Genomic DNA, 27,867 nt, shown 5'->3' with positions numbered 1-27,867 from the left:
TAATAATATTTCTATTTCAGAATATTTAGTAAGATATATCTGTGCAACCTTGCTCATAGCTGTCTCACTGAGGGTCAGATTCTGCTGTCCTTACTCATGTCAAATAATTTATTACATTGCACATAATCTTACTGATTCAATGTGGAGAATGATGGCAAAACCTGACCATAGTGACTAAGAGCAACAGTTGCTTCTTTCAGTCTTTGACAGCTGCAAGAGCAACTCTGTTTTTCCAAACCGTCCATCCCAAATTCCGACCTGTAAGAGTATGTACCTATATTTAGCTAGTGAGATTAAATTGCAGAGGCTTCAAGCAGGGCAAAAAGCACATTGGTCTGCCTTTTTTACAGACAAACCCTTGGGCAGACAACAGCTAAAGCTTTCTACTCCCTCCCCTTTCCCAAGTGTTTGCGAAATGGATTCCCAAAGGGAACTCACTGAAGAGCTCAGACTTTACCAATCCACCCTCCTTCAGGATGGCCTCAAAGAACTCCTTGAAGAGAAAAAGTTTGTAGATTGCTCTCTAAAAGCTGGTGACAGAAGCCTGCCTTGCCACAGATTGATTCTGTCGGCATGTAGCCCTTATTTTCGTGAGTATTTCTTATCTGAGCAAAATGAAGAGAAAAAGAAGGAAGTAGTTCTAGATAATGTTGACCCCAACATCCTGGATATGATTGTCAAATACCTTTATTCAGCAAGTATTGATCTCAATGATTCTAATGTGCAAGATATTTTTGCTTTGGCCAGCCGCTTTCAGATCCCTTCTGTATTCACTGTGTGTGTGTCCTACCTTCAGAAGAGGCTTGCTGTTGGGAACTGTCTGGCCATCCTTCGGTTAGGTGTTCTGCTTGACTGCCCCAGACTTGCATTTTCTGCCCGTGATTTTGTTTCAGATCATTTTGTGCAGATCTGCAAAGAAGAGGACTTCATGCAGCTTGCCCCTCATGAACTCATCTCAGTTATCTCACCTGACAGTTTAAACGTAGAGAAGGAAGAACTGGTATTTGAAGCAGTAATGAGATGGGTCCGGACAGACAAGGAGAACAGAGTAAAGAGCCTGGGGGAAATTTTTGACTGCATACGTTTTCGTCTAATGCCAGAAAAATATTTCAAAGAACAGGTTGAGAAGGATGATATAATTAAAAGCAACTCAGACCTTCAGAAAAAAGTTAAGATTATTAAGGATGCTTTTGCTGGAAAACTGCCTGACTCTAGCAAAAGCACAGAGAAGTCAACCAAAGGGGAGGTGAATGGCGATGTAGGAGATGAAGATTTACTGCCTGGCTACCTAAATGACCTTCCCAGGCATGGCATGTTCGTCAAAGACCTGATTCTTCTGGTTAATGACACTGCTGCAGTAGCTTATGATCCTCTTGAAAATGAATGCTACCTGGCAGCCCTCGCAGAACAGATTCCCAGAAATCATTCCAGTATAGTCACCAAACAAAATCAGGTCTATATTGTTGGAGGACTCTATGTGGAAGAGGAAAACAAGGATCAGCCTTTCCAGTCATACTTCTTCCAGGTACAAGCTTTATATTTGTTGGTATAATAATAGGTGCTTATGAGGGTTACTGAAAAGTGTTCTGAGTGTCTGCAAGTGGGTTGTCTAGTGTCTTTGTATGGTGATGGAGAGAAGTATCTAGAGAGAGTTATTTTTGTCTCAGAGACAGAAATGAAACTGAGGGCCTTGCATCTTCTTTTTCAAGATTAACTGCTGGTGAGATCTCAGAAGGTATTAAAAAGATTAGTATATTCTGTCTTGGCACTGCTTTTCATTAAGGCCCAGATTTTTCATTGTACATATGTCTAAATTTAAGTCTAATAATATTTTTTAAAATACTCTGTGTATTTTTGTTAACTCTGATGAAAGTTGGAGTACTTTAGCTGGTTTAGATTTGATGAGATGTCTTTCTTTTTTGCATCTGAAGCACTGTCATGACAGCAGTAATGTGTGTATTTTAAGTGCAATTTCTGCTACTACTAAAATTTCAGAAGTCCTTTTTGTCATATCTACATTTGAAAGCCTAAGGGCCATATAAATATGTAATTTAGAGGCAGAAGGTTTTTTTCTTGGCAAACTGTCAGTGTCAGTACACTAAATACCATGTTTCAACCGAATGTAATTGTGTATCTTTGTAAATCTATAATACAAGGCTGATTAGTGCTAACTGTAACTCCACAATGTATTTCAGGAAAATTAGCAAAAATGCAGTTTGCCATGCTTATACCATAAACTTAGTCTGTTGTGTTTTTAGCTACATGCTTTGATGTATATTTAAACTATTTTGTGCTGAATTATGCAATATGCTGCTGGCCACGTCCTCTCTTTAGGCACACTGGCCTAAAAGAGTAAAAGTAAGTCCTGTTTAAATATGAAATAAAGCACAGTAATAAGCAGTGATAAAATTTTGAAGCCTTGAGATATTAAAAAATGCAAATATTGTTTACAGGAATATGGCTCACTCAGTTCACACAATAAAAGACTTGGTTTCAGACATTTGTTACATGCCTGAGAGGGAAGTCTTAGTTTGTAGGGGAGGGACTAACACTGTTTCATTTCCTTATGTAGGTGTAAAACACTAATCACCAAAGTGAAAAACCTGTTACAAAAATATTCTTCCAATAGAAATAACACATTGATGAAGTAATGTGTATTTAGTCCAGAACTGAATAAGTCTCAGGCTACTAGAAAGGGACCTCTGAGAACTAAACCTCAAGACTGATACTAAAAATAGATTAAGTTTTCAAAATTCTACTTTAAATGTCGACATCCATTTCTTGAAATCATCTTTGTTTGCTTGTCATCTTTAAGCTTGCTTACTGCTGCTATTCCCTGAAGTTACAGTACTTGTCTGCATTACCCATGTGACTGTTGTTCTCTCCAAAATATTAATACAGTGCCAAACCAATTCTCACTTGCTGATCTTCCTTTTTCCACCAATGAGGCATTGCATTTGGTACCTTGCAACCTGGGAGAAAACAGGGCTGCCACTGGCTCGAAAATGCATGACAAGTTGATGCCCTATCAGCAGTAAATATATCATCTTGAAGACTTAGGGAGTAAGCTGTGATCTCTGTGATCTTCTCATTCCCCTACCCAGATCCAGCTACTGGGGAAATCCATGTCCACAAACTGCATTTCACTGTTGCAATAAAACTTTCTGTCCAACAGGGGTGGTCTGTCAAATTCAGGAGATGCACTTAGCATGGAAACCTTGACTGTGGAACGTACTCCTGGAAGAACAATGTCACCAAGCTAAATTCTGAACTTTATTTTGACTGAACTTTCTTTTACTTTCTATCAAATGCCTTTACACCCGCACAAACTCTTATCTTACTCTCACTTCCCATACCAATGTCCAGCAAATCTATAACAGTAGGTCTGAAAAAATAGTTCTTTTTCAGTGTTAGAGGTAATTCAGGTTCAATCACAAGTTCTCAGATCAAAACAAAAAATAAGCACCATAGTTCTAGGAAAATCCTGGTTTATTTTGCCATCTGTCCTCCTGCTGCTGTCTCGTGCTTCTCCTTAGGTGTTTTCAGTATACTGGATGTAATTAATTGAGAGAGCCCTGAGAGTAATACAGAGAAAAGACATTAATATTATTGCTGAGGGAGCTGCAGTGAGTTCCTATTTTGCTTAAGAGTGGTTTTTGTGTCTTCAGTGATCTCATGAACTTTTGAGGGTATTTGTGATGGAACACACATCTGTTGCCCTAAGGATTGCAAAAGAAACATCTGTGCCCTTTGCCATGTGATGTCTCCTGATCAGTAAGAACTGTGTAAGGATGTCTGGCACCTCACTGTAGAGCACAACCAGTTAAACACAGGTGTGAACCTGCAGGAGTGGCTGCTCCCTTGGGCAGGAAGAAGAACCACCTGTTCTTTCCAACATGATAGGGAACCGAGAGTGAGGGACCTTTGTGTAAGGAAGAAGAGCTTAATAAAGAGGCAAGGACACAGAGAGGGTGAGCAGACACAAAAGAGAGTTGTATGGCATTGACTCTGCTAGATCTCAGCACAAATAAGCATGGATGGGTAGAAGACATCATTCATTAGCTGCACTGAGGGAAGGGCAGGTTGTTCAGGCAAGCAGATTTCCTGTTGAGACAGCAAATCTGCTTGCCAATTGACATATTGGCAAATCTGAGTGCCAATAGGTACATTCTGTGGAACAGTATTCATTGTGTGGATTTTTACTCTTGGCCTTTCCTAACCCTTGCTGTTCTGATGCTCTTTCAGCTGGATAGCATTGCTGGAGAGTGGGTTGCCCTTCCTCCACTGCCGTCAGCCAGGTGTCTCTTCGGGCTGGGAGAGTCAGACAACAAGATCTATGTCATAGCAGGCAAGGACCTTCGCACCGAGGAGTCGCTAGATTCAGTGCTGTGCTATGACCCTGTGTATGTTCCACATTTCATTATGCCCTCTGAGGACGTATGTAGCCCATTGTTAGTTGGAAAAAACCTAACAGTGATCTTCTTGTTCCAGGGCAATGAAATGGGGTGAGATCAAAAAACTGCCCATCAAAGTATATGGCCATGCAACTATCTCAAACAATGGACTGATATATTGTCTTGGTGGAAAAACTGATGATAAGTGAGTTTCTAAGTCTTTTTATGACAATAACATTATCTTCTTGGTCCTTATTAAATAATATGTCTCACACTCAGAAATTAGGTTTTCCCTTTCCTGCATCTCTGGTATAAGGTTGCTAATAGTCTGGCATACATTATGGTATGGAGGACCTATTTTTTGGTGATAAGGTAAATTACATATAAATTGTAATCCAACTTGCTATTTTAATAACCATACTTATTTCCAAGGCAAATTTTACTTACACTGCAGACAAATTAGTTATACAGAGCTATGAGGACCTTCACTGAAAGTACTCTTTCTTTTCAGACAGAAATACCTAGGTGCCCTGGATTTACAGTCTGTTTTTCTAATTTTCTTGCCTGTGATACCTGTTATACTTTATTAGGTATGACATTAGGAAAATAGAAGTTTTCACTCACACTGAGCAGGGGGTGGTAATTTTTAAGTGTTTTATAGGACATATTTAAGATGAAGTTTGTAATATCAACCAAAACTTCATAATAAACTTTCCTTTACATAACCTTTGCTATATATTCCTCCACAAATCCATCTGGATACAATATGCTGGGAAAGGACGGTGTCTTTCTCCTCAAAAGTACAGTGAAATGGCTGCCTTGTGTAATGTAAACCACATTTTATTTAGTCCTATGGATGAGTAATGCTTTGTAGACAGTGCAAGGATTCTCAGATTAGATACAATAAAGGATTCTCCAGGATAGGAAAGAGGTGGTATAGATAAACCTATACAGTCTACCTCAATTAGATGTACTTGGAACAAGTCAAAAGTTCATTAGAAATGATCACCAATTTTCTTTTTGCTCCCCAGGAAATGCACTAATAGATTATTTGTGTACAATCCCAAGAAAGGAGACTGGAGAGACCTGGCTCCAATGAAAGTGCCTCGCTCGATGTTTGGAACAGCCATCCATAAGGGCAAGATTGTCATTGCAGGTGGTGTCACTGAGGAAGGCCTGACTGCATCTGTTGAAGCTTTTGATCTGACCACCAATAAGTGAGTGCAATATTCAAGCTACTTTAATCAAGTGTTTTATCATCTAGGCTTTTAGGAGCCCTGAGGTAAGAGTCTGCAAGCTGTTCAGGTAGCTATACTTCCACTGAGACATTTGGTGTGCAGTCACATGTTCAGCAACAACAGCAGCAGCTTACAGAGCAGGTCTGTAGATGTTTTTCCTGCACCTGCACACACTCCAATTATTACGCTAATGCCATTTTGTATGAAGCGTATTACTGAGCAATCAGGGAATCTGTAAGAAGTTGTCCCTGAGAAGAGATGTCTTAACAGTGTAATTGTGTCATTTAAGAGCTACAGAAGTCCCTGAGGGCATGGAGACACCAGAACATACTGCTGATAGATCTCAGAATTTTTTCGTTTTATTAAACCATGGTCTTGGTACCTGAATTTGTTGCTCAGAGAAGTTTTAGTGCATTCAGTTTACAGTATTTCTTATGTGTTTAATTTGACTTTTTCTTTTGATCCTTAGATGGGAGATAATGCCTGAATTTCCCCAAGAGAGAAGTTCCATTAGTTTAGTCACTTTAAGTGGAGCTTTGTATGCTATTGGAGGCTTTGCAATGATTCAGCTTGAATCTAAAGAATTTGCACCTAGTGAAGTCACTGACATATGGAAGTAAGTTTCATTTTAGTCACTCTTTCCTTTCCTCAAAAATTGAGGTTTGTAGACGCTGGAGGCTAACGCTATATTTCTGTTTGACTCTGAAAATGATCCATAGCACAAGCTGTAAAGCATTTGTTGACAGATAAAAAAGTTTGTCAGAAAGTAACAAATAATCATGAGACCTGGATCTAATGACTACTTCCACCTACTAATGATTTGACCAGTCCAAGTCACGATCTTCAGCTTCTTTAGAAGAGTAAATTGCCATCTCTTGGCATTTTTAGCCTTGCCAATAAAAACATTCTTTTGTGGCACTGTGATGCAGAAAAGGATGTATATACAGAGGCCTGTACATACTGATGTGTTGATGGTCAAATGAGTAATGTTCCAAGAGAATGAGAAGTCCCTGTCTCCTGGGGTTTTTTGATCTAATCACAGCAGCAGTGAGACATCATATCTCTGCTGCAACTCTCAGTTGCCTATGTAAATTCAGAAGCTTTAGTTGGGAATAGGAAGGAAAACACCCCAACTTTATGTGCAAGAATCTGAAGAAATTCAGAAGGGATGCTTAAGGGGGAAGCTTTTTTAAAGCATGACACAGGTCAGCAACAAGCTTTAGGGACCAGGAAAAGAACAGCTTGTGTACAAGAACATCTTTCTGTTCTGGAGGACAAAAGCAGCCTTTCTTGGCACCCTTGAGCACACAGTTGCTACAAGCCTTTGCAACAGGTGCACTATCCTCCTTTTCATATATGTGTGCTGAAGCATCGAACTCAAATTTAAAGAAGCTATTTTCTAACTTCTTTTAAAATGCAGGTATGATGATGAGAAGAAAGAATGGGTTGGCATACTGAAAGAGATCCGATATGCTACTGGAGCCTCCTGCCTGGCCACACGCTTAAACCTCTTCAAGTTATCAAAACTGTAAACAAAATGCTGGAAGATGTGATATGGTGAGGGAGTTCTGGCAGGCTCTTCTGGTTTTGTTGCATGAAAATGTCCCCAAATTGTACAGTTTTATAGCAGCATACTAGTCCTACTGGGAACTGTTAAATAGTCCATTTGTCTGTCCAGTTCTTAAGATACTTTCTAGCTAACCAGCAACCACAGAATTTTTGCCCGTGTTTAAATTTCTGAAGGGTTATAATTAATGTTGATTAGATTAAGATTTCGCTCTGTGAAACAGCAAACAACACTAGTTAACCTTCCTTGCACTCAATGCAATCCAGTTATTGGTGGTTTGTCCTCCAAACAATGTGCATGAATTAATTGTTAAGTTAAATACAACTAATAGGTAGCTAATTTTATTCTAACTGGCTGTTTGTAAGGCCAGATTTCCCCTTTTAGTAACGTATGTAAATCCTTCACTCTTCAGCAGTATCTTGGAAATATTCTCATCACAGACCTCAAAAAATAATTTAGCTTGGAATTGAAATGAATGTTTTAAACAAAAGTGGCTTAATATTATGTGGCCTAATAAATGCCAGTTTCAGCCAAAGCTATACTAGTAGACAGAGGAGAGGGTAGAGAGAGAAGTTCATAAGGTTAGTAGCTCTACTGTTTTACCTACTGTGTTTAGACTTCTGATAACAAGGATTTTCCACTTTTTTAATGCTTTTATATTTATTTCCAAAGCAAATATTTTATGGAAGTTTTTCTCAGAGATCTGAGGTCAATAGCAAGCATTCATGAAAAAGTCCTAAAAGAGCTATCTTTAGCAAATACCTGTGCCGGGGAGGACTTTTTCATTTACTATAGAGTTGATGCATTTTGATGTTGAAACTTTTAACAATTAAACTTTGTTTCTAAAACTATAAAAGTATCACTTGATGGCATCCTTTTTTAGTGATTAGCTCATCATCACTATCATACTGACAGGACACAGATCTCTTAGTACAGCCTTTGCCCAAAATAAAGCACTCAGTTTTCTTCTTCTTCAGAGCTTACTTACCATTTTTTTGTCAAGTAGCTCTTCAAAGGATTTCTCCATTGCATAAAGAGGCTGTCATCAATCTAAAGGATTTCATAAATTTAAATCTAAATTGGAAAAGAAGGCTACCACACCTGATTGAACAGCAATGCCAGCTATCACATGACCTTTTGCATTGCCCTCCCATGAGACAGAAGTAAACAAACGCAGAGGCACAGCCATCATATTCATTTCAGTGTGTTACTGACCACTAGTACTTAATCTGGGGGGCATCTTCCCTTTAGTACCCAAATCTGCAGCTGTGCTTAGCACCTATGTTTATTGGCTCCAATTAGATGACTGGTTTACACCACTCCTCTGCTCTAACACTTGCTGATTTAATACAGAAAGAATGAGTGCAAAGAATCAAGAACAACACCTTTTACTGAATTGTTTTTTGGTTGGTTTTTTTTTTGCTTTTCTTCAATACCCTTTCTGGACCACTCATAACAAGTTTTAATCCTCTTCCCATTGTGCATACTCATAACTTTATCCACACAGAATTTGAAGAAAACTGGCTTGGTACAGTGACTGCTAGAACCCTGAAAAGCAGGGTTCAGCTCAATCATGACCACTCTGACTGATAACTTCAGCCTCTGACACTCCAAGGCTGCTGCTTGAAGGCTGTCTGTGCAGAAACAGAGTCATGCAAGAGTCTTTGACAGGTAGTCCACCTTCTGAAATACTAACCTATATTTATGATTGTCTTCTCCATTTTATACAAAATATAACGCACACAGAATCTTTCTATGTGCTGTGCCTTCTATGTGCTGTGCCTTCAATGACATTTCCTCAAAGCAGTCCTTACATCTTGGAGCCTTTGTCCATTTGATAACCCTAAGTGTCTACACTACTAGATTTGTCAGTTATCCCACAAACATGAGGGCTGCCTCAGGAGGAAAGTACCTTACAGCTTAGATCAGTTCTGTTGGTTTTTCCTGACTTTCCATTCCTGTCCCGACTTGTATTCAGTTAATAAAACATTTTTCTTCTGCTACTGAATAATAGAAAAAAAGGTGACAGCCAAATGCATAATGGCCAATTCAGATATGCAGTTGCTTATCTCTGCCAGGTTTCAGGTGATGTGATAAAAGAATGTGTCCTGTTTCTACTAAATGAGCAAGAAAACATCTCCTCTTGCACATGTGAGAAAACAGGCACAGCTGGCAGTCACCCTAAGGTGATGGCAGCTGTAGGCACAATGTGGCTGCCTCTGGAAATGGGATGATTTGCCAAGCATGACACCCCTGCAGTTACTGCTCTACAATGAACATTCTCCTGGCTATTCCACTTCTTCCTTCTACATCTCAGTGTCTTACACCTCCTGCACAAAGCCTGGCTGGATTTTCCAGTATGTTAAGGTGTTCCACAAGGCTCAGCCATTCTTCTGCACACACCAGATCATAGAGTAGGAGAAGCAGCTGGAGGTTCCTCACCACCCAACACTCTCCCCACAGTACCTCTGTTCTGAGAATGGAAACTGAATGGCTCTAAAAGCAGCCTTATTCTTAGAAAATGTGTATTTCAGTTTCTTGGTTTCAGAGTACAGATACTGTTTGATTCCTAGCTGCTCATTCTGTCACATAGTGGAGGACAGACATAGTTTCCAGTGGATTGCTGACTCCACTCTCCTAGTCAACAGTATTTCCAACTTTTTCTGTGAAGAGTTTTATGTCTGGCTAAGCCTCTGAATATTTTTTTAGGAAATAATAATGTAATATGATTGCAAAACTGCCAGATTCATGTGCTTGTAATAGCTTCCAGATAATGAGAAATTGTAAGCATCCTTACCACATCTTCACAGCCCACTGTGACCTCCCTTTTGTAATCCCTAACGAAATGAGAATTAAATCTCTTTACTTGTGATGACCTTGGCAAGCCTTGGCCCACCTGATACAGATAAAGAGATTTTATGAGATGTTTAATGATACATAAACTGTTTTCATAAAAATACTTTAGACTGCATGTCTGATATCACTGTATGCCATACAGCTGCTGTCTCAGGTATTCCAGCTGTTCACTTTTTGTTGACAGAACCATGGAATTCCATTCGAAGTGAGGAATCTGTAGAACAGAATGGTATAAGCCATTTAACATTGCTATAAGCTACATACCACATAAGAGCAAAGAAAAGGCTCTCTGATATCTGTTGTTCTTCACTTGAAGATATTTACCACCTCTCAAAAGCCTGGCTTACTCCAATACTGAAAAGATCCATTTCTTATTGTAAGATTCTCCTTTATGTAGGTACAGTCAGTCTGCTTCTAAAAAGCAGCAGAGTTGCAGAGATATAAAACAGATATAAAACACAATATAGGCTGTGACAACTCCATTACACTCTCTTTTAAAACACAAAATGAGAGAAAAATCCCAGGTCACTGTAGTTTGTAATGCTAATGTAGCAGACTGGAATGTTGTATCAGTAGTGTAACATGAAAAAGGATAATTATTCTGTTCACAAAAACAACAACCAACAAAATTTAAGCTTAAAGAAGGATTCTAGCTAAAATTAGGTTAGGTGAGTTGTTAAATATATAGGAACCTCTGCATTAATGAGTCTTCAATTCCCAAATGTTTCAGTGCTGGTGGTGAATTATGTCTGACCTTTGGTGTTCCCTGTCACAGCACTGTCACTGCAGCAGACAAACAGCATCCATATCCCAGCTGGCAGCTGCCAAACTGCCTTACCACTCAAGGAGGGTATGTTCAATCCTTTTCTACCATAGAAATCTTCAGTGAATTGAACTGAAACTCTCATTTGACTTTTTCTCCTTTACTCAGGCTGCAATGAGATTGCTAGCTTGCCTGCAGTAAGGTTAGTGGGACCTTTTCACTTCAGCTTTGCTTCATCCTCTTTCAGAGAAGGTGTGAGTTCTGCGAAGTCCTTACACCATTTTGAGAAGAGCTTAGAGCTTCCTCCCTAACTACAAAAATTGCTCTCTCCCAGTAAGTACTTTTAATGATAAAACTGCTCTACATCTGCTGGATCATTTTGCAGTGCTGATACAATCCAGAAAGGACACAAAGCATTGCTGAGTGCTCACCTGAACGACTCGGTACCCCAGCATTTCCAGGTGTCGCTTTTTCACTGCAGGTTCTCCTTTCAGATGACGTGAATAATCTTTGCTAAAAGCTTTTGAATCAAGAAATTCCAAAGCAATTCTGCAAAAAGTAAAAATGTGCATTTACTTCCACATCCTACCTGAATAGAAAGAAGTGACAGCTCTAGTTCAGTACTGATAGTTACAGCAAGACTAGATAAACCTGACAATTATCAGAAAACAAAAATTAAACAACTCCCTGGAATTAGACAAAACATTTTCCTCCTATTTATCTAGAGATACTCGAATTCAGAAAAAGCATTTTCTCCCTGCATCTGTTTTTGTTTCAATGGTAAAAACAACTAACCAACATTTTCAAGGCTTGCATTTGAAAAGGTGGGAGGAAAACAGTATTCCAATCTCATGAAACACATGTCAAGAACCTGTACTGAGTTTGGCTGGGATGGAGGTACTTTTCTTCAGAGCAGTTGGTAAGATGCTGTGTTTTGAACTTGTGACCAGAACTGTCAATAACACACTGATATCCTGGCTACTGCTGAAAAGTGCTTGCACAGCATCAAGGCCTTCCCTGTTTCTCCCTGTGCCCACAGTGCATACAGGCTGCACTGACAAGAGCAAGGGACACAGCTGGGAGCTGCCTGAAGTGGTGTTTCACACCATACAACATCATGCTCAGCAGTAAAGCAGAGGGGACTTTATCCCACACAGCCATTGCTCTGGCACAGCTCTGCTGTAGGTCAATGACTGCATGGCCATCCATTGCTTTGTTTCTCCCTCCCCCTTGTTTTTCCTCTCCACTTATTAAACTCTCTTAATTGCAACCCAGGAGTTTTCTTCCTTGCTGTTACCCTCCACGTTCTTTCCCCCATCACACTGCAGGGACATGAGCCATGTCCTGCAAATGGGAGGGAGCAGATGTGGCTAACCCAGCACACCCCAGCAGGCTAAACCTCATTAGACTTTGGAAAAAGGAACAGAACATTAGAACATGAGCATCAAAAACCCAGTCTAAAGTGGATGTAAGCTTGGAAGAGCCAAGGTGCAAGAATGTACTGACCTTTGAGCTCCTGGTGGCAGAGCCTTTCTCCCTTCATCCTTGAAGTCATGTCTCAAGGGTATATCCCCCACACTACCCAAAGCTATATTCTGAGCCATATAGGAAAGAGGCTTTTTATTTACATCCAGGACACACTCAAAATCTGCCAGAAAACAAAACAAACCTGTTTACTGACAAAATCAAAATGGAAGAATTTGATCTGTACAATGTTTACTTGTAGAAAAACAGATAGCCATAATTAGGAGATACCCAACATTATTAATACTACAAAGAACATTTTGGAAACTATATTTTATACAACAATTTCTTCTTTGCAATATCTTGTGTTATTTTGAGGCCATATGACCAAGAACTTCCTAATCTTGGTAACAAGAGTGATATGAAAGGACTTCATAACAATTTTAGAGTATGAACTTCTCACCTATTTCATAGTAGTACGGTGTGAGAACAGATACTCTTGAGTAATGGCTCCCTCCTAAGATCTCTGTCAGCATTCTGTGAATGTGCTGTCGCTGTGCATTTATTTGGCTCATGCCTACAAAGACAAAATAAAGAATTCATACATAAAAACTTCCACAGCCAAAATTCTGAAAATAGTGCTTTGAGACATTGTATTTTTGACAGCCAGGCTACTGAATTAAATCTTTTCCACAGATCCCGAGTGCTATTCCATCATAATTCAGAGACAAAGTGATCATATTTTAGCTAGAAAGTGGCAGGTGCATGCTATTAAATAAATTTCAAATCCAGAGTTTAGATCCCAGGATTTTTTCATTCACATACTACAAAACCTCAAGTTTTAGGTTTCACCTGGTGGATTTTGTTTGCTTTTAGTTATGTTTAGACATGTATTTACTCACCTTGGGTCGATTACAGCCATACCCCACTATCTACCACTTCTCTGTCCATTGCAGATTAACACCCTGCTCCATTAAACATCTTCAGGCTTAGAGACAAAGCAGCTGAGTTCTGTGGATAGCACAGCAGATCTCCCCATGAGAATTAGTGGAGGAGAGCCTGTGTTTGCATTTGATGGATTCTGAATTGATTACTGTTCTGAAAGTTCTCAGCTGCTACACTTGATCACTAGCCTACTTCTCTGTCTCTCATCCCTGACAGATCTTGATTGTTGTGAGGAAAAAGGGAGGATCAAGTTCAAAAGGAGGCAGTAAAAATGTTTACCTTGAAAAATTTAAGTCAAATGTTCAGTTTTGTAAGTGAAGCAGGGAGCAAAATGACCCATGTCTCCAGTACAGGATGATCTTCCTGCCTTTCCATCCTTCATGCCATATACACTGTTTCTGTGTATTTAAATTTTAATTCTTCTGCAGAAATATCCCATCTCTACTACATTAATTCTCACAAGGAAAACCAGTTTGCTCCCAGTTGCACTAGTAAGTGGTTGCACTACAAAATGCTCAGCAGAGAGGGAAGTGCCTTCTATTGTGTGCTATGTCAGTATGACAGCTTTACAAGAAATATCTAGTATATTTCTAAAAAGATAGACTATTGTGAGTAACAAGGGCAGCTTTCCTGCCCTAAATGACTTACTGTTATGAAAGACACGTTGGCAGTATGGCTCATGAAACCAAGGGATGTGAAACTCTGGGCATTCCAGACAGACTGCTCTGTTCAATTTCATGAGGCTCGAGTGGACCCTCTGCTTCACCGTATCAGGCAGCACTGATTTAAAAAACAAAACAAAAACAACATAGAAAAGTGTGAACTGAAATGTGAAAAATCCCAACAAATTGAACTAAATGGTAACCTCTGAATCCTTTACTAGAAATGCAAATATCTGTATACTATGGCATTTATACAACTCATGCTGCAGAATTTGAGAAAGGTTCTCAAAATCCCTGAGAAAATAAATGAAAAAACCACAGTTCTGCTCAACATTAAGAACAACAGGAAGACAGAAGACAGAAATTGCTTCTATTGTGTAAATTTAATTAAGTAGTTGAGGGCAAAATGGCAAGAGTACACTGATAATGAACAACATAAGAGGTAGAGAGGAATGAAACAGTCAAGCACTCAGCCTCTTATTTAGAGAGAAGAGACAGGTAGGATACATTTCTTGAAGACAAGAATCCCACATTATTCCTTCAGCTTTGTGACTACTTCTAGTAATAAACACCACAGTCAGGTAATTTTATTTCCAATAAAATTGAAGAATTAATAAATACTGAGTGCAATAAGTTGACTATAAAATTAATTTTATATTACTTTCTCTCATCTGCAATACAGGTCTGTACTTTTAAAACAAAAAACATATTTTTGTTCATTCCTGCCCTTTAAGCACTCAGACTATGACTATATTATAAAGAGGGTGTCTTTCACAAAAGCAGAATCATTTAAAGAGTAATTCTATATCTCAAGTCATATGTAAGTCCAAATTGCATTTTATGCCAAATGCTACACAATCAAATTCATCAAAAGCTAGATATCTACCTTTAAGTTCAGCATCCAGTTTGCTTAGGAAAGAAACATTAAATATGGTCGTTATCAGAACTGGAGGAAAATACCCAGCCATTGCCAAAACATGACCAAGCAGCACCAAGTGATAATTTTCAAGATGACCTTGAAAAACCAGAGAGAAACCCATATTAACACATGACAAAGTTGAAAGGATTTGCAATGCCCTTTACCTGGCCTCTCAAATCACCTGATTTTCCCTCTTAATGTACAACACAAATCCATACACACTTCCTCCACAATTTTAACTATTTCTTTGTCACGAATCACAAAATGTATCCTGTTCCCAAATGATGTTTCCTTGGGGAACACAACAATTCTAACCAATAACAGCACAGTGAATTAATCAGAATTTTCACTTATCTTTTACTATGCCAAAAAATCCTTTGCTAGTCCCTTATCAAGAGTAATTTTCAGCAGGTGAAACAAAACCTAAAATTGAATATTTGTCATGGTTTAACCCCAGCAGGCAGAGTATTAGCAGTAACATAATTCTCTTTTCTTTGCTTAATCAAAGAAAAGATTTTTCATTTTCATTCAGTAAAAATCTTTGTCTATTGCACTTACTCAAGTTAGAAGTAAGATGTTGGATACAACTCTTAAAGAATTCTTCATTGTCAGGAGGGTCATAATTCAAAGCAGAGAAAAGGAAGAGAATAAAATAGATTTCAGAGGTGAGAATCTGAAAAAAAAGACATCCTAAATCAAGTTACTGCAAAATATCCTACTATAGCTTTATAATAAAGAAAAGCTTTATAATTAATTCAGAATTTGGAGATTTAGGAGTAGACAAACTATTTTCTAATTTTTTTTGTCAACTTTTCTGAATAACAAAAAACAAAATTGTTGAAATTGGAACCACAACTAAAACTTCAAATTTATTTCATGTAGGTGATCCAAGTGTTTCTATATGCTTAAAGAACCTTTTAGAAGGTTTTGCATTAAATGTTCTTAAAGAAACTAAACTGCAACAGAATAAACTTGAAGATTTATATGAACACCAGATTGGGAAGCAAGATAGTATGAAAAAAAAGAGTAATTTTGACCAAATAGACAGGCTATTGGGGAAATCCCCACAACAATTAATAATGTTAAAATATCCACCGTGTGATGTGACTATTTATTAAGTTTAAAAAAATTAAGATGGTCAAATGTAAAGTTGAATGTAAATTATGGCTGACCTAACACTGAGTGAACAATAAAAAAGAAATGAAAATTAATGATAAATGCAAATTTATACACATAGAAGTAAAACAGCTTTAAGTAAGCAGAAAAAAAAATTATCTCCAAACCAGCTACGTTGAAGAAAACTCTTAAAAACATGTGTGGATTGTGCTCTCAAACACATCAACTACTGATGTGTCCTTTCTTACTGAATAACTCACAGTAGATAGAAAGAAAAACTGGGACACCTTGTCTATATTTTCAACAGTCACAGATGCTATTCTGTCAAATAATGCAGGACAACGGTGCTCTGATTTGATGAGAAAAAAAGACAAGGGTAAAACATTTGCCCATGTTATTTGATCCATCAAGTGCTGACACATGGCCAGAGTTTCCTCATTCAGGACTTCTTCAAACCACTCTCCATTCACATATGGAAGCTCTTCCAGCAGAAGATTTAAGTTGTTGGCTTTCTGAAGCCTCTGAAATGCACAGTCATTGAGTTTTTGCAGAAGCTTGGCACACAGCTCAGAGCTGTTCTGCCAGTGAAACTGGCCATGATGGTTCCACTTGATAAGAGCTGTAGCAATGCAATTCAAATGATGCAGTCTGCATTGAGGCAAAGCTGCTGCTGCTTTGTTTATAATCATTTCCTCCACTTGGAAAGAAGGAAGCATGGCAAGAACACGAATTACAGCTGCAGTATCAGCAGGTATCACACTAGATTTTAAATAACTGGAAGAGAGATAGAAATAAAAGTCCATCAGTAGTGACAAAGTGCAATATTTAAACAAAACAAAACAAAAAAAAAACATGCTTGAAACTTCTAATTTAGAAGTCAAAACCTGCACATCAAATATAAATAAGAAAAATATTAATGACTTGGCAGAAATCTACACATCTTTTTTCAATGAGATTAACTTCTTCCTTCTAATTTATTCAAAACTGAAGAAGGGGAAGAAGACAGTGAGCAGCTCAGTCAGCTGGTGAGGCTCCACTTGTTACTGATAATCACAGAAGTTCTTAGTAAGGCCAGAAGGTGCACATTTGTCAAGGTAATCTGTGGGTTTATGGGCCTGGGTAATTTCTGTGATTTCTGTCCTAGGGAGCACCAGGTTTCAAGGAGTCTGAGGAACATGAGGACATCATCCACCAAAAAAATATGTACAGCCAAGGCTGAATATTACATTCCCATAGAGGTGAGCAATCAAAGCAAGATCTCTTGTCTGACAACTTTCTGTTCTATAGAAGCCTAAGAATTAACTGGACAGTTCTTCAATCAAAAGAGTACTTCTGGGTCACACTTTCACCTGTCCCAACCAAGGCATTCTGTCTCTTTTTCATTACTTCTTCTGTCAAACATCAAATACAATATTAATATCTACCCATCCTATCAAATACCAAGCAAAATTTATTGTCATTACAACATCATTATATTACAGTGGTCAGAAGAAAAAGGGAAAAAATATTTTTAAAAGGTACCATATATATTAGCAGATACTGTTGGGTTTCTAGTCAAGACAACATTTACTTTCCATCATCTGATTTACAAGTTTAATAAATCAAATACTTGTAACAAGTTTGTTACTTCTTTGTATTTTATGGGTAGAACACTAACATCTTAGACTGCTATTTAAAATCTTGAGTAGAAAACTGTTTAAAACTCAGATAGCTACATTTCCAAGAATACACACTTACCCTAATAGTAACATTTTTAGTTTGGCAAACAGCTCCACATCCTGGCAATGCAACACCACCAAGTACTGAGTTAACTTCACCAACTGTAGTACATGATAGCTGTCCAAGTGTTTGTGCAGAACAGAAGCCATCCTGAATTCAAAGAGGAAAAGATTACATGGTAAGATAACACAAAAGATATTGCAAACTCCAACATGCCACATGCAATAGAGGTGTCTTGTGATGCACAGTACCTGTGGGAAGGGTTTTACACACCTGCACTCATCTCCACATTGATTCTGACACTATTCCACTTAGAGCAGCCTCTCTCCACTTACTGAATTGCAACATTAAAGCCACACAACAAAAATTAAAGTCATCACAACAAATCAGCTACTTCACACTACTAATTTCTGTTGCAGATTTCACAATCAGTTCAATTTAGAGTGGACCCAGAACATAGACTAGAACAGCACCAGCAGCTCCTGCACCACCACATTCACATAACAGTGGTAGCTACAGCTGTGCTGGTCTGAAGCTGCAGAGGGGGATAGCTTTGTAGGGAAAGATAATACTTTAAGACCATCTTTAGACAGTGAGACTCAGGAACAAAAGGCATTAATTCACCTGATCTTCCTTTTAGTATCCCTTTGTGCCACAGAACCTTTTTCTTTCAAGGATCTATTTGATTCATACAAGTACCTTCAATCCAACAACTGTTCACAACCTGCACTTAATTCTGCTCTATCTCTGACATATCTAATGCTACATCTTCTGTGCCTAAAACATTAACTTCTTTTCCATTCACTGTATGACAGACACTACCCCTCCTTATAAATAGTTTTCAGTTCAAAACTGCAGAAAATGTGGCCCAGGTTCTAAAAAACACAAGCTTTATGAGTCCAAAAAAGGACACAGTGACTTTTGAAGAAATAATTCACAAAAGTAACAGGATCTTCAAGACAGGATATGTTCTCTGCAATTTACCAGATTTCATTTGCACTCTCCCGAGTTTACAGTAATTGTTAGAGGTGAAGTTTATCACAGATTTGTAAGTTAGACAGATGCTATACAACAGTAACTTGGTAAGGGTGAAATGCCTTTCTTTGAAATCCCTAAATTGCCTCAATTACTTCTGGGTCAAGCTGCAATATTCTAGAATCTGTAATAGCCAATAAGTTATAGTGTATAAGAACTTGTGTGCAAGTGATGCTCCTAACTCACTGGATATGTCAAAGTTTTCCACACTAAATGGAAGTTTACCTAGAGAATACAACATCTTAGTAATATCAAAACCATTACTTTTTGAGTAGATGAGAATTTCTGCATTTCATTTTCTGCATAGTTTTCAGTATCATCAATATTTGGTGACTGCTAAATTCCTCTGCCATGTTTACTGCAGTTATCAGCAACCTAAAGAGGAAAAGACAATTTCCAATGAAAAACAGTTGAAAATCTCTGGCAAACATTGCAGCCATTTTCTTTACCTATGAGGAAAAGAACCAAAGACTATTTCTGGAAGCAAAATTATCCCAAACTAGAGACTTTTGTTCTGTGGACATTTCTTCTAAACAGCTGGTCTGTCTAGCACAAATAAAGGGGTGTGAGTGTGTTGGATCAGTGCATCTTGCTCTGATGCTAGAAAACAGCAAGTCCAACAATTCTAAAAGTAGACAAGAAGTAGGGAAGGTACTCTAAGACACAGAACAATTCATGATCAATCAGCAAGCTACAGATAACAGAATCAAACATGAACTGAACTGGTTCTGTGTTAATTAAATCCAATGTTTATCACAAACAATATAAATAAATTAAAAAAAAGAAAAGCTTTTGGAACTACATCAGCTATGGCAAACCAACAAGGCTTGCAGCAAATCTCTGAATAAAGGAAATGTTCACGAAGACAAGTATGAAAATATGACTCATTGTAATTAATACAGAAAATTCTGCCTAGAACTGCAGGCTTTGAGAGATCCATGAGTAATATCACCCCCAAACAGGATTTTGTGGCACAAGAAAAACAGGCAGAGAAAAAAAAAAGTGCCACACAGTCCTGTGCTCTAAATAAATGCTGAAGTGTTCCCTGATGACGATCTTTCATAAAGAACAGGATGTCAGCAGTCTAGAATAGGACAAGACTCAGGCTTTTTCAGCTACTGACAATCTTAAAAAGCAACACATATCACTGCATATATTTCTTAGAAGAAAGACAGAAATGTTTTTACTACCACCCAGTGTGAAAGGAAGGATGTAATCTAAGAGACAGAGCTACAGGATGGCCTTGCATAACAGCATTCACACCCCCCTTAACTGATGGATCTGATTCAGCTTCTTAATAAAACATACTGCTTTGACAGTGTTTCCATGATGAAATCATCCTTTGCTACACTGTTACAACCAGGAAACCTAAGGCTCAGCTCACAGATGGGCTCAGAAATTCCTCCAAACACCAGTACATTTTTAATTTCTGAGTAGGAATATGTGTATCATAAATAAGACAAAATGATTAATAAACTTACCTTTCTCTAACCTTGGGTCCTGCCAAAGGTCCAAGAGAAAAAAATAATTTTGCAAATGTTTCAGGATCATAATAATCATCTATAGCTTCAGATAGCAGCTGTTTAGCAATCAAGCGAAATTCAGCACTGCCAAAACCCAGCTGCTCATACAGTCCAAAAATATGACTAATACTGTGTATATCAAGATGGGAGGCACTTTTAAGGAAAATCCTGTTGCATTTTTCTAGCACTGGATGATATCTCAGTTTAACATTTTGGAGAAACTGTAGTATTCTTCTGGCATAGTTGAAGTGGACTTCGAGCTCTTCTTCTAAGAGCTGTTCAGCCTTGTGTAGTAATCGGTCTCGAAAACTCTCTGTGATAACTTCAGATATGCTGATCATCAACACTGACAAGATCCTAAAAAATTCAAAAAGTCTCCTATTTACACAGTGAATATAGTAAGCAATACATTTTATATTTATTAACTGAAGTGCAAAAAGAAATTAATGGGAGTTCAGGTGTTGTTGGCTTCTGTGCAAAAAAAATTTTAAATCCTATCCAGAAAACATGGATGAGTAAAAACCATTTATCCTATTAAAGATTCGGCTTTCAGTGAACTTCTGAAATGTCTGAAATTATTTAAAATTTTCAGCCATCTCTTACAAAGTTACACACGATGAAAGCGTTTGCCCAAAGCAAGACCCTGATTCATATTTGCTGAAATATCTTTAATGTTCAATAGACACTAAAAAAGCCCAAACAATTCACAAGTGACAGGATGGGGAGAAGAGTCATTGTCACTCCTAAAGAAAGAATGCCTTCCTAAGGGGATAAAACTTATGACCATACAGAAAGTTATTTCACTAAAGAAATGCAGTCCTGTTCAAAGAGTTTCATAAGCAGGCTCCTCATATCTGAAAAAAATCAGTGGGACTGCTGGTGCTATATAAAGCAGAAGAAAGAAAGAGAAGCCTTTGCTGTAACAGCCCCAGGGGAACAGAAACAAGAAAAAAATTATCTTGGTCCTCTTTGACTAGAGCTGTGCTTAAAGTAGTTTAAATATGAAGGTAACGTGCTAGACATGCTAGCAAGAGAATTTATTAATTCAGCTTGAGCAGAAAAACAATGCTCTGAAGATAAATAAACACAATATTGTTTTAAAACCTCTTACTGCCGTTAGCAAAGACATGTCATGGTAGACATGAGAAACTATCAATGTCAAGGGAGAAAAAGGGAGAAAAGCTTCTTCTGGTGAGTCAATAGCCTCTAAATTACAAAAAAAGTCCATGTTTAGAATCAGGATAATGCTGATTGTAAATATCTGCTGTACCGTGGAAATTAATTAAATTTCTATAAACTAAACAATCAAGCTGTAGTTTCAATCATTTAGACTGGTTATAAGGAAATTCTTCGTAAAGTCATTGGGAAAATGCATTCTCTTGTGAATCAATGCACAAATACAAAATACTTCGCTCCCACAAACCCCCAGCTGAAGCAAAGTAACCTCCAGCGGAGAAAAAGGCAAAGTCTTCAGAAAAGACAGACCAGTAATTGCAACATTTTGTTTCTTCTGCTTCTGACACTTACCTTATATCCTGTATAGAATCCAGTTTCGTGTCCACAATATGAGCTACTTGGCCAATTATGGGACTGAAGTGCCTGTGCTGCTTGTATAAGCACAGAGCGAATTTAGACAGGCAAGGCAAGCTAAGCCTGTCAAGACATTAAAGACAGTCAGACAGGATATCTACCTTTTATTTCTAATCAATAATTAAAGACAAAAATATTTTTTAACAATTCTGTAAAAACCAAGGTTACAGTCAAATCACAAAACAAGGAAACAAAGTATCTAAGCAAAAAACCTAGGTGTTTAATATTAAAGCATGTTGTGTATATGGAGTTCTACAAGAATTGGTTGTACTTCACTTAACCAGCCTGAGAAATCTATAAAGATTATATTCTCAAGCAATTATGTCAAATGGATAAAATGAATGTGAGCAATATATTACTTGAATATAAATATTGTTTTCAAGCTACACTGTATTTATTTACTTCAAGATGCTCCAGATGTAAAGAAGAGGCAATTCTGTGGTGCGGGTGCCGAGACTGACACTCAGTTCTGCCATTATCCCAAGATTAAAGAGTCAAAACTACAATATCCCTCCTCCAAAAAGGACTCAAAAGACAACAACAAAATGCACAAAGAGAAAATGTTGATGTTTAAACACAAAATGTTTTATAAAAATTGAGATAAGCATGGTTCTAATAACCATTTAAGACCTGGACAGCAAGCACAGAGGTAAAATTGTAAATATGAAAACCTGCAATTCACTTCAAATACATAAACCTACACAGACAATATATTCCAAAATCTCAAATGCTGGACTATCTTGTTGCAGTATCTGAATCCCTCAAGCATTTGTGTACCAAATAATTTGTATAATTTTCAAAACCTTCAAAAATACAACTGACATTTAAAATAGGCATATTATATTTTAAACATATGTACTCTTTGAGAACTCTTGAGTAACCTCACATGAAGCAAATCATGCTTGCAACTTATACCTTTCACAAAGCATAGCAGGACAATACTTGCCTCTCTAATCTTTTCCATGCTTCTGTAACAAGCACTTTTGTTAGAGAAACGTGGTCTTCAACATTGAGCCTGCAAAATAAAGACAATGCTTTACTTCAATAGTTACGAGGAAATAACACATATGTCTTTTCATTATTGATCGCAATGTTTTACTTTTCTATCATTCTCTCCATTCAAACAGATTGTAAACATTTGTGCATGAATAATCAGAATTCATAATAATCATAAAACATACTTAATGGGACTGCAAAACAGATCTGTTCTGCCTGTATCTCCAAAAGTGAGGCACAGGACATTATGCTGTGTCACACAGTCAAGAGTGCAGAAGCTGCAGCAGGGCAGCCTCATCACAGTCTCCTTATGAGAAAGCTCTGTAGCCAAAATTCCTTATCTTTTTAATACCAAATACAAAGAGTATTTAATGCTCTTTACCTCAGGATGCTATATAAGGTGTCCACTATCACCTCATCTTCCATGAGCTCCACCTTGTTTTCTGCCAAAACGCAAAGGGCGAGAAACTGGGAGTGATTTCTTACATAGTCACTAGTCCTTGAGAGAAAGGGCCTCTTCTTTTGCAATTCCCACAGCATGTTCAATGCAATTCCCACGTGCTTTTCAGAAAGTCTGGCCTTGTTTCTTCCAACAAGGTTGAACACTTCATCTTCATGGGTGCAGCCATTTATCTGGCTCAGAAGCACATCACTACACAGAGCCCGAGCTTGGTAACGCCTCAGTGTCAGCAAGCAAACCTGCCTCAAACAAAGCATTTTGCTAATCCTACCAGCCAGCTTTAAATTGTCCAGAAAGATTCTTCTTTCACTTTTCACAGAAAGCCATGCTGTTACAGACAACAAACTCAAATATTTGAAAAACAGAAGACCATTTTTCTTTGAGCCTGTATGGTCACTTTATTAAGAAGAAGTCAATTCTGAGGTACCTGAAATGAGAAAGTATCAAAGTGCTTAATTTCAGTCACAACAACAAAGTAAAAATCAGTGTCTCTATATTATACTGTTTTAAGTAAGATAAACTGAAGGAGAACCTACAGCCTGGACTGTTCTCATAGAAAAGCTCCCAACATCAAACACTGACATGCTCACAAGTACTGTGAAGTTAGTCCACTTGGTAAGTTTTCAAATTTATAAAACTGTCTTTAAAAGGTCACATGTGCTATCAATGTAACTACTGAGAAGGAAAAGCTGAAGATTTTAACATTCCAGCACTGCATGACTAAGGGAGGCTTGCTCTCACTAGGCCATAATCCCAAACTGGGTTCCAGGAATTGCCAGAAAATCCAACTATTGGTGGTAAAATAAAGTGAGATGGTTTCTAGTCAAGAAGGTTGATCACCTTTGTATTACAGGATACTAATCAATCACATACCATCAGCTGAAATTGCCATTGCACTAAAGAAAAGCAACCTGATTCCAAATTATAATAGAAGCTATAGCCTTATCTAATGAAATTTATTAAGTATTAATTTGTTTTCTTAGAATATACCCCAATTTGTACAGAGTGCTAACAACTATGTTCTACAACCTACATAATTGATTTCAAGCTGGAGTACACAAACCACAAGTGATAAAAGCCTTAGTACACCAAAGAAGCCTCATCAAGTTCCCTGAACTTAGAGATCATGGAAAAGCTTGCAAATCTTGCTTTAGAAGATATAATCATTAACAACTAAAATTATCAATACCTTCAGCAAACCTGAATGCTCTTCAACTGTAGGCATGATTACAACAGTGCAATGTTATCAAGGCGATGGCAGCAGTACCCACTGAGTCTGTTGAGAAAGAAAAAACCTTATTTGTGCAGCCTGTGCAAGGTACTGAAATCATTCCAGAAAGACGGGTATAGGTGGATTTCCTGTGACATCTGTACAATCCTCTTCCTAGAACAAAAAGCTATACAGCACATTGCACTACACTGCTCTCACTGACACTGGGGCAGACACAAGCAAAGCTAAAATTAAGTTATGATCTGCTATAATAAGAAATCTTTTCTTTCCTATTCAAAATGAAAGAATACAAAAGAAGGTACAATTTTTTCACATACTATGTATTAAGTACTTTTTATAATAATGATTTGCTTTATAGTTCCTTTTCAGATATTACTTTTATTTTTTTCATATGGTAGTTGCCTTTAGAAAGAATACAGTAGTGGCAAGTTAAGTGCAAGAAGTCAAGGTAAAGTAGATACCTGAAGAAAATATAAAAACCTTCAGACTCAGTTTCCTGTAAATCTATGTGACATATCATTCCCCCTTCTGCTGCAAAAGACCTTGCATATCCTGTTGATGGGGAACCAGGATCTCTATCTAAAACAGCTCGCAGGAAGCTTCAAAATATTTCTCTATTCCATTGAGCAGATGCAAGTGATTTACCACAAACTTTTACACCGTTTTAAATCATAGTAAATTCCAGTATCTTTCAAAAAGTTCATTAATAGAAAACATTGCATGTTTTCAAACATAGAATAAAACGAGAAATTTGGATCTACCTAAAGAACTATTTCTAAGATGTCCTACTTACCATGCAAAACACACACTAGAAGGACAAGGTCTTGAAAATTATTTTCTATCGGTTGAAACACAATAAGCACTTTTAAGTCTGTATTACAAAACACAGCGAGCCAGGAAGTCTCTCAAAAAGGAGCAAATGTGGACACTCACCACTCCCCAATTATAAGAACTACAGAGAGCTGCTTGTGCAGTGCAGGCACCGGCTGGCCCCAGTTCCCGTGAGCCCGGCCGCGGGAATACAACATCCCCGTTCCCGGGTACGAGCGCTACCGCCGCACCGCCCTGCGGCTTCCCGCGGGTAGCTCGCCCGCTCCCACCCGCTCCGGCACCGCGGGGAATCCTGACCCAGAGGGCCCCGGAGAGAGCGCGGCAAGGGGCCGAGCCGGGCAGGAGGGCCGCGACCCGCGCCGCCACACTCCATTCCCGCCTCCGGGGGCCGCGGGCACCGCTGAGGGGCGCTCCCTGCGCGCCTGAGGCACCGGCCGGGCGGCAGCACCGGGAGGCACCCGGCGGGCGGGCACGGCCCAGCCGGCGGCCGGCGCGGGGCGGCAGCGGCTGCCAGCGCTGGCTTCAGCGAGGGCTCGTCACACGGTAAACTCCACCGCCCGGCGGGGTTAAAGGAGAAAGCAAAGGAGCCAGTTCCGCAGAAGCGGAGCCGAGGAGAAGCTCTGGGTTTACCTTTGCACAGGACCCTTCCTGCTTTCGAGCCTCCAGACGCGGCCCCAGCGCTCCACGTGCCCCGGCGCTGTCACTCGCCGTGCGCATGCCCCGGGGCACAGCGCTTCCCAGGAAGCGTAGGGAGAAAGGGAAAAGTCCAGCCAGTTAAGACTTTCCAGAGAAAATAAAAATAATAATTAAAAAGGTCCAAGGCTCATACTGACTATTGCATATTAAATAAAGCAACGTTTTTATAATTCATTCGGGGGGGGAAGGAAGTCTTCCCTGCCTAGGAAAAGCACAAAGTTCAGAAGGGTAAAGTTGAAGAGCTAGGCTTTGTTGTACTGCAATTAATGTTATTTTATTTTACCAATTTTTTAATGCTTTGCGACAACAATAAATTTAAAATGAATGAGTTTTAGGGGACAAATCTAATATATCTTGCAACAAGTATGTTGCTTATGTGGAATGTGCATGGCGCCAGGTCATTTTTCTGGACCTTTTCTCGCCACCACTGATAGCAGCAAAGACATTTAGAAAGAATGATAAAAATCTCAGATTGCTCTACATTCTATCCAAAAAACAGAACCGTGACTATGACCAATTCTGACCAGCTGTATTGCAGCTGTCTATCAAAAGTTTTGGGTTTTTAGTTTTTGTCTGTCACCTCCTAATATACTGGATGCCTATGAATATGGAACTCACTCAAACTAATAGAATAGAACCTAATTTATCACAGGTCTGTGGTATTTTAGAAAAAGAGCACGTAATTTTTTCAAACTGGATTAGTTATAATTTTTGTTATTGTGGAATTTATAACTTGGACAGGTTCTGTATCATCTTGCTAACAAATTCCAGATTGCCCCAGTTACAGTTTACACAGGCATGCAAGTAACAGAGCAAGACCCAAATCCTGCCAGGTGAGCTCAAAGGGTGGCACATAAAGTACCTCTTTCAAGAATGTCAGGCCTTGTGCAAACTCACATAACAATTCCAAGACATCTGAGAGGAAAACTGTAGCAGAAAACAATTCCATGGTCATATAAAGGAGACTTCTGTAAATCATACAGATTTTTCATTTACAAGATGCTGAATTTTACACTTTTGACTTGTGAAGTACATTTGGATAAAATAAAATAATGCCAAAACCAAATTAAAAATGGTAGATAAAATGATGTTACATTTTAAACTGGAAACATAGGGGAGGAAAGCAAGACTTAACAAAGCATGCTGTGCTAAAGCCAGCGTTGATTTATTGAACAGATGTTCACTCACCCACTTCTTCAGGATTTCAGAACTCACAGGTGTCAGTTTCACATTTTAAACTGGTTTTGTTGGGTTTTTTTCCATAAAACCATAAGATCATTGGGGTTTTTACTTCAAACAAACTTCTCACCAGCCAGTCACATAACTTCCATCACTGCCCATTATGTATGTGATTACTGACCCAAATGTCTACTGGTTAGAATTAAAACCCATCGAAGGAGGTACATACTTCAGCGCCAGTCTTAGTCAATTTTGAAGGTGCTCACAACTTTAGGCATTGCCATAAACTTTCATTCCTTAATTTTAAGATACATTAACTTTGAATTGCAATACATACCTATGGGGTACTATTATCAGTTGCTCATTTTTTGCACAGTTGGCCTAAATTCCCATTTTAATTCTTTACATGCCCTAGCGAGGTGTACTACTGGAGGAACCCTGCGCGCTTCCAGCACCGTGCAGGACGGTTCATTTTCCAGCCCTTGGCCATTTCGCAGGCCCATCGGCGGGGAAGAGCAGCACTGTTCCCGATGCACGTTTGGCTGGGAAGGGCCCATGTACCTGCCGCGCTCAGCCCCTGCGGCTCCTTCCCGCGCCGGCCCGCTCAGGCTGGCCCGGCGGGGCCGCGGCAGGGGCGGAGCGCCGCTGACGAGCCCGGGGAGGCGGGAGCCCCTCCTCCCCCA

At 38.7% G+C, this 27,867-nt stretch overlaps 2 protein-coding genes across 5 annotated transcripts; one reads left to right on the top strand and one right to left on the bottom strand.

Moving 5' to 3' along the window:
* The first annotated feature begins 268 nt into the window (after positions 1-268).
* Positions 269-7,261, top strand: KLHL41 (kelch like family member 41). The gene is made up of 6 exons (XM_064718469.1): positions 269-1,525; positions 4,246-4,403; positions 4,492-4,599; positions 5,426-5,611; positions 6,102-6,248; positions 7,053-7,261. Exons 1-6 carry the CDS (start codon positions 269-271, stop codon positions 7,162-7,164), a joined length of 1,968 nt encoding a protein of 655 aa, XP_064574539.1. The 3' UTR covers positions 7,165-7,261.
* On the bottom strand, positions 866-27,855 carry FASTKD1 (FAST kinase domains 1). Of its 4 annotated transcripts, XM_064718464.1 has the most exons (18): positions 27,522-27,855; positions 25,940-26,089; positions 24,437-24,523; positions 23,170-23,674; positions 22,738-22,806; positions 21,729-21,854; positions 20,160-20,558; positions 18,943-19,053; positions 17,662-17,793; positions 16,212-16,698; positions 15,367-15,481; positions 14,776-14,904; positions 13,876-14,007; positions 12,746-12,859; positions 12,325-12,466; positions 11,250-11,367; positions 10,160-10,269; positions 866-909 (listed from the first exon to the last, which is right to left on the bottom strand). In XM_064718464.1, exons 4-17 carry the CDS (start codon positions 23,502-23,504, stop codon positions 10,180-10,182), a joined length of 2,499 nt encoding a protein of 832 aa, XP_064574534.1. In that variant the 5' UTR covers positions 23,505-23,674; positions 24,437-24,523; positions 25,940-26,089; positions 27,522-27,855; the 3' UTR covers positions 866-909; positions 10,160-10,179. The 4 variants fall into 4 exon arrangements, with proteins under 4 accessions (XP_064574534.1, XP_064574532.1, XP_064574533.1 ...); XM_064718462.1 differs by lacking the exon at positions 866-909 and having other exon boundaries at positions 8,572-10,269; XM_064718463.1 differs by lacking the exon at positions 866-909 and having other exon boundaries at positions 8,572-10,269; positions 25,940-26,042.
* Positions 27,856-27,867: the final 12 nt, after the last annotated feature.

Source organism: Zonotrichia leucophrys, chromosome 7 (genome assembly GCF_028769735.1).
Source record: "Zonotrichia leucophrys gambelii isolate GWCS_2022_RI chromosome 7, RI_Zleu_2.0, whole genome shotgun sequence".
NCBI classification, from domain to species: domain Eukaryota; kingdom Metazoa; phylum Chordata; class Aves; order Passeriformes; family Passerellidae; genus Zonotrichia; species Zonotrichia leucophrys.
The sequence above is the reverse complement of the archived record's forward strand: the minus strand, read 5'-3'. Positions and strand labels throughout refer to the sequence as shown.

What these genes read in the sequence shown, in the direction of transcription:
- KLHL41 (XM_064718469.1), top strand. Translation starts at nt 269, where the DNA reads ATGTACCTATATTTAGCTAGTGAGATTAAATTGCAGAGGCTTCAAGCA. An exon ending in GGTGGAAAAACTGATGATAA is followed by an intron (nt 4,600 to 5,425) that starts GTGAGTTTCTAA and finishes TTTGCTCCCCAG; the next exon opens with GAAATGCACTAATAGATTAT. An exon ending in GAAGTCACTGACATATGGAA is followed by an intron (nt 6,249 to 7,052) that starts GTAAGTTTCATT and finishes TTTAAAATGCAG; the next exon opens with GTATGATGATGAGAAGAAAG.
- FASTKD1 (XM_064718464.1), bottom strand. Translation starts at nt 23,504, where the DNA reads ATGCTTTGTTTGAGGCAGGTTTGCTTGCTGACACTGAGGCGTTACCAA. An exon ending in CTAAAAATGTTACTATTAGG is followed by an intron (nt 16,699 to 17,661) that starts GTAAGTGTGTAT and finishes TCTCTCTTCCAG; the next exon opens with TTATTTAAAATCTAGTGTGA. An exon ending in ACTGGATGCTGAACTTAAAG is followed by an intron (nt 14,008 to 14,775) that starts GTAGATATCTAG and finishes TTTTTAAATCAG; the next exon opens with TGCTGCCTGATACGGTGAAG.